Raw genomic sequence first — 6,491 nt, 5'->3', positions numbered from 1 at the left:
TTAGTTATAATTTCATGATCTCGAAACTTGATTGCTGTTAAAATTTTCGAAACACTTTTATCATTTACCTACCCAACCCTAATCCAGTTTGTTACAACTCGCATATGTTGAGAGCTAAAGCATAAATTTTTTACTTTATATTTTATATTATAGCAAATACCTTGGAAGCAAGAGAATTAAGTGGTTCAAGGGAGAGGTCGAGGACTTCTAAAATGGTCAATACATGTAGGGGTTAAATATTTTAAGATGAATTTTCATTAAGTATTCGAATTTCAATATATATTTTCTCAAACAAGTCACTATCTTATGATGCATACCAATGAAATTTTTTTGCATTGATTTAACATCAAAGTAATGTATAAAACTTTATATCGAATAAATTTCATGACCAACTGCTTGTTAAAATAAAATTTATACCCGCCCCTCAAGTTGACATAGTTTAATCCAATTTCGTCATTCAAATGTTTAAGGAAATACTTTCGATAAAATTCATGAGTTCTGCAAAATTGTTGCATTTCACAAAAAGGAAAGTTACGATATATATTTATATTTATTTATTTTTTTCCTTGTCAAAACTGTTTATTTGAATATTTAAACCACTCCTTGTTATTCATTGAGAATTCCACGTCCACGTGCAATTAGCCGTTAGTTTTGGTTACGGTTACATACATAATGATCAAATTGAAATAAAAATATAAGTTGAGCATTTAAATCAAAATAAATCAAAGCTTGATGACCAACACGAACTAAACTAATAAGTCGGGTGACCTCCAATGAAAATTTCGCGACACTCTTAACAAAGCGCGGGAAAATTTCTCAATCCCCCTCTCTTCAGTCTCTCGTAACCCGAAAACCCTTCTCTGTTTCCCTCTCCCTCTCCGACTAAACACAGATATACGAACGCTATCTCAACATTTGTGTATATTTTTCACATTTCTTCACTCGATTCATCTCTGTAATCATCCAAATCTAACGTGACAAGATGAGCGGCGCTGATAATTGGAGGAGAGATCGGAGGGATACTCGGATTTCAAAGAAGCAGAAGCTGATTCTGAACTCAGGGGAGCAGCTCGAGTCGAGGCTCGGCTACGATCTCTTCAATGAAGGAGATAAACGCCTCGGGTGGCTACTCACTTTAGCTTCTGTAAGTATCTGCTTTCATTTCCTCAATTCGCCTCTTATTTTCACTCAATTTGCTCGAATTCCAGCTATTTTGATTTTTTGACGTGGTTTTGTATATAGTCATCTTGGGAGGATCAGGAGACGCGTAAAATGTACAGCTGTGTTGATCTTTATTTCGTATGTCAGGTAAAACAAGATTAAAGATTCAGTTTTTATTATTGATAATTAATGTAGCATACTTTGACCTGAAAGAAGTTTTGATGTTTATTTTGTTTAATGATTTAATTGAAGGATGGTTCGACATTTAAGACCAAATATAAGTTCCGGCCATATTTTTATGCAGCCACCAAGGTAAGTGAATAATTAATTGAGGTTCATAAAGAAATTTATACGTGTGAGAGGGATGGATTTTCTGGAACAGTTAAAGGGGCTTTGTTTATTGTTGTTATAGGATAAAATGGAAATTGACGTTGAGGCTTATTTGAGAAGGCGATATGAAGGACAAATTGCGGACATTGAAATTGTTGAAAAAGAGGATCTTGATCTTGTAATGCAACGCCAACTTTGAGCATCACATTTTTATAGTTTTTAATTTTCCTAGAAGTATCATATCTTAGCTGTTAAGTATTGAATTTTGGTTGCTGATAATATGTTATGCTCCAAGTGTTCACCTGAAATGCTACTTATACTTAACTTGCTGCTTATTAAAATTGAGCTTCACAGTGAGGTGGTTTATTGTTGCTAATTGAAGTGTATAATTGAAAGTTTTCATTCAAATATAACTTCTAATTCACTTGTAATAAAACTAAACTCTTTGAACGATAATAGTAATTTCATCTGTTGTGGGTAACAGATAAATATTTGGCCGTGGATATAAAGCAAGAGATCAAAGATGGCTCTTCATAATTGCCTACATGACTCTGTCCACACTCAAATTTTTTTTTTTTTGTGTGTCATAAGCTACTATCTCTCTTTCATAAATATTCTTACAGCACCATTAGAGGAACCTTGCACCCATGGAAACATCATGGTCTCTGGTATAGTTCCTCTCCACTTGAAGTCAATTGTGGAAACATAAACGATGTCCATGAAAGACAGGTCGAATGGGATATGGTTATTCCACTTGAAAGTAGCAATACGTGTTTCTGGATCATATCATAGAATCATGAGGAGTTGCTGATCGTTGTACTGAAGTATAACTAAAAGTCTCTGAGTATTTAGGTTATTTTAAATATTCGGACCAATATTACAATCACAACTTGGTCAGGTTCAGTTTGAGTCACAATTTAGCATAAGAAAGTTCAGCACTGATTTTGTGATCTGAGGCTAATATTATAGGGTCTGGCATAAGTCAGGTTCTACTCGTGTAACCAATCTGCTTAATTATAATACTCAGTCATATACCAGCAATATTTGTTTTACTTAAAAAGAGAACCAATTAGGCCCTGTTTGATCCCCATTATTTCCTCATTAAAATGAAAAATATGACCGTTATCCATCACATCAAGCAACTATATTTGACTTTTTATCTCTTGTGTGGGGCCATAACGGCTATATTTTTCATTATCATTTTTACAACAATGTGGCTCAAACAGGGGCTTAGCATGATTTTAGAAATTGAAAGTTATATTCTCATCTTTTCTTTTCATCCCTTTCATTTTGGTTCTTATGTCTATAGTATTGTCAAATGAATAGGATAGTTATAACTCTTCGATTTTTAAATCTGCTTATTTATGACCGCATTTGTTTGCCCTCAATTTGGTCTAGCCACCATTATACGATTTCCTAGAAAAATACTCAATGCTAAGCGCATATGCATTTATCACAGAAAAATCACCTATGCGGCTTACGAAAGTCTTATTTAAAGATATCTTTTGATACTGTTCAACAATTGATGCACGTGAAGAATGATCTGATTCACATCGTTGAAAGAAATCTAGCAAAGTTTGACGCTGAAGAAGCATATGAATCCATATTGACTGAAAAAAGGTCTGGCTTTTTACCTTTTGTCTTCATTAATAGTTCATACTTTAACATGTTCTCCATTTCCTTTTTCGATCAACATTCTTGACCATTTATCTTACATTCATGCTATACCAATATTTTGGGCTTGCAGAAAGCAACGACCTCAAGACTTTCTAGACTGTATTAACGATCTTCGTGAGTATGATGTACCTTACCATGTTCGGTTTGCCATCGACAATGGTGAGTTCTATGCCAATACATTGGTTTAGACTTTTCTTTGATTATTCTGTACCCAAAGTCCTAGACTAATAATTTATTTTATCTCCCATTTCTGAAATTCAACAACTTCAGATTTAAGATGTGGGCAGTGGTATGATGTCAGTGTATCCAGTGCTGGGGTTACGCTAGATAGAAGAACAGATCTGTTGCAACGAGCTGAAGTTCATGTTTGTGCCTTTGATATTGAGACCACAAAGCTTCCTTTAAAATTTCCAGATGCTGAATATGATTCAGTAATGATGATATCATACATGGTAGATGGTCAAGGGTATCTCATCATTAATAGAGAGGTATTGAGAACATAGTTAATTTTCTATCTTTGTTTATTTACAAGCATTAAATATGAAATTTTGTGCATAATTATTTCTGGTATTAGTTCATTTCAATGCGATTCTCTTCTTGGAATTTTTTGATATTTTCTTACTTCCGAAACAAAGGTCTGCTTTTTTCTGGAGTGCATTAGGCCAATTCATTTAGCCAATGGATTATTCTTGAACTCTATAAAAATCAGGTTTAAGCGTACTAATTGAGCATCATTCTTTGATTTTAGAGGTGATTTCTATTATTTTCTGATTAAATCAGCTGAAATAATCTAAACTCAATAGGATCGTATTGTTCTGTCTCCTGAATTTTTTTCCTTAATGATCAAAAACTTGTTTTTGATGATTGCAAATTCTTTAGGTGTTGATTTTGATTTTTAGAGTTAATTCATTTCATTAGAGAGCTTACTCAGAACTGATGATTTATCATGGCGCTAGCACATTTTATAATTTGTTAGTAGAATCCTTTTATTTAATAACCATTTAATGATTCCTCTGAAGTTGTAATATGAATATCCTATCAATTTCTCCTGACGTATAATTGTGAGCATTTTTAAATCATGGCAGTGCGTTGGCGAAGACATAGAGGATTTAGAGTACACTCCAAAACCAGAATTTGAAGGGTGTTTTAAAGTTACGAATGTGAAAAATGAGGTGATGATAGTTTGTATTTAATAGATTTTGATTTTTTTCCTGAAAAATATAAAATCTATACTGTTCTACTTTTTTTATTTTTGTAACAGGAAGAGCTTCTTAGATTGTGGTTTTCCCATATGCAAGAGGTAAAGCCTGGTATCTATGTCACATACAACGGTGACTTTTTCGACTGGCCATTTCTAGAAAACAGAGCAGCTCATCATGGTCTCAGAATGAACGATGTATGTAACTTACCATTGCTAGCTGTATTAAGTTCACTATCACTTGTTTTGATGACTCACATAAATAAATCCTGTGTCATTCCTGTCCAATTTTCAGTGCTTCAATTCTGTGGCTCCGTCATTATGAACACACACAATCTGTGAAGTTGCATTTTATTAATATTCTCCGCTGATGCAAGTCTCTGCTTCATTAATAACTGATAATCAATTGCTACAATTATTTGCATGTGTTTCTTTCTCTTCATCAGATAGTTAATGGCGGTTCTTGAGATCTTGAATTTCTTTCTTTACATTTAATCAGTAAATTATTAAGAGTTTCAAGCTTTTATCCTATGGAACTTTTGGAGGTTGCAATTGCATGACCTTAATTCACTTCCATAATTACTTGCTAATATTACACCCCATTTTTCCAATTTGTCTAGAGTCTCGAGTCTCCCTGAAAAATTTAGGCTGTAAATTAAAGTTGCTTGAATTTGGATTGCACTTGCAGTTGCAATTGCTTGTATCTGAATGACATCCATGCCGGACGTATTTGGTATTTTTTTTCCTTTGATTTCTGTTCGTTTATTGCTTTTGAATGGCAGGAACTTGGATTTCAATGTGACAAGAATCAAGGAGAATGTCGTGCCAAATTTGCTTGCCATTTGGACTGTTTTGCATGGGTCAAACGTGATAGTTATCTCCCTCAAGGCAGTCAAGGCTTGAAGGTACAAATCTTTAGCTTGAGCTTTTGCTTGCAGGTTTTCTGTCATCATGCATACTTCATTGTATTACTCCTCCACCACCCCACCATCCTCACACACACTACAAACCGACCAAATGTTTACCCTCTATTTTCCATCTCCACTAGTTATGTGCTTGTTGAGTTTGTAACTCTTGATGATGGTTTCTCTTTGTGGATGCGGAAGTACTTCTTCATTGGAAAATAATAGTTCGTTGATGTTGATATGAATATACTTCTATTTTCAGTGATAATTCTAGTTATTTTCTTGAAATTGCTTTAATTTTAAATCTAAATTTACTGAAAATCTCGTCCATTTACGATTCAATTCATCAACCTAACATTGTTCTGTTCAAAAAACAACTGACAAAAATAGATTTCTCATCCAGTGAAGTCATTTCACATAGAAGCTTATTCACCATTTACACGCCTTCACCTCTTTACCAACTGATTTAGTGATCGCTGTCTAATCTGGCTGGATTTCTGCACCCTGAGGATTATGTAGAACATATGGAAAGAGTGCTTCAGAAAGCTTTTGCACCAGCCGTTGATTAAAGAAAAGAAGGGAGAACTTAAATTTTATTGACACCCATTATATGAACTTGTCCTCGTTGAAACTTGTAGATCTAATAATGTAACTGTATCCTTTGCTCTTCCTGCAAGTTCGAACACATAATAGCATGATATTTCAGGAGGATATAGGGGCTGTCGACTGCTCCTAGTTCAAAACATGAAGAATATAAACTTAGAGCTGCTTCAATTGAACTATGTCCCACAGAAATCTATATTAACGACTGAATTGTTAACTTCTCAATCTTTCAAATTGAATTTTTTCCCATTAGATTAACTATCTAGCACTGAAGACGGAGGAGAAAAGAAGTTTGATTCTCACCCTGTTGGTTTGAGAGTACTTTAAGAGCAGTACCCCAAATATGATTTAATGAATTGTTTTATTATCTAACCAATTCACGGGTAATAATTACGATATTAGAAATATAAAACTCAATTATTCATTCATTATTTAGCCTCCATTTGCCAAATTCATAAATCATTTATATATTGGTCGAACTTAATTTTCAATCGTACATTCCAATTTCCAATGGACTCACAAGTGCTATCCACTTATCCACCATTCATTTCTATGCAATTATAAATCGAACTGTTTATAAATTCTTAAAAAAAAAAAAAAAAAAATGGAGGCTAAGC

At 33.8% G+C, this 6,491-nt stretch overlaps 1 protein-coding gene across 1 annotated transcript in view; it reads left to right on the top strand.

The window, feature by feature from the left end:
• Positions 1–842: 842 nt before the first annotated feature.
• LOC111383059 (DNA polymerase epsilon catalytic subunit A-like) overlaps positions 843–6,491 on the top strand; it is a 32,867-nt gene continuing 27,218 nt past the window's right edge. Inside the window, exons 1-10 of the mRNA XM_023007120.1 lie at positions 843–1,144; positions 1,243–1,308; positions 1,414–1,473; positions 1,574–1,669; positions 2,951–3,111; positions 3,239–3,327; positions 3,439–3,656; positions 4,254–4,340; positions 4,430–4,564; positions 5,149–5,271. Coding sequence (XP_022862888.1) covers positions 983–1,144; positions 1,243–1,308; positions 1,414–1,473; positions 1,574–1,669; positions 2,951–3,111; positions 3,239–3,327; positions 3,439–3,656; positions 4,254–4,340; positions 4,430–4,564; positions 5,149–5,271 — 1,197 coding nt within the window. The 5' untranslated portion in view covers positions 843–982. The remainder of the gene's footprint in view (positions 1,145–1,242; positions 1,309–1,413; positions 1,474–1,573; positions 1,670–2,950; positions 3,112–3,238; positions 3,328–3,438; positions 3,657–4,253; positions 4,341–4,429; positions 4,565–5,148; positions 5,272–6,491) is intronic.

The sequence above is a fragment of the Olea europaea genome, unplaced genomic scaffold (assembly GCF_002742605.1).
Source record: "Olea europaea var. sylvestris unplaced genomic scaffold, O_europaea_v1 scaffold261, whole genome shotgun sequence".
NCBI classification, from domain to species: Eukaryota; Viridiplantae; Streptophyta; class Magnoliopsida; order Lamiales; family Oleaceae; genus Olea; species Olea europaea.
This window is presented reverse-complemented; position numbering and strand designations above follow the sequence as displayed.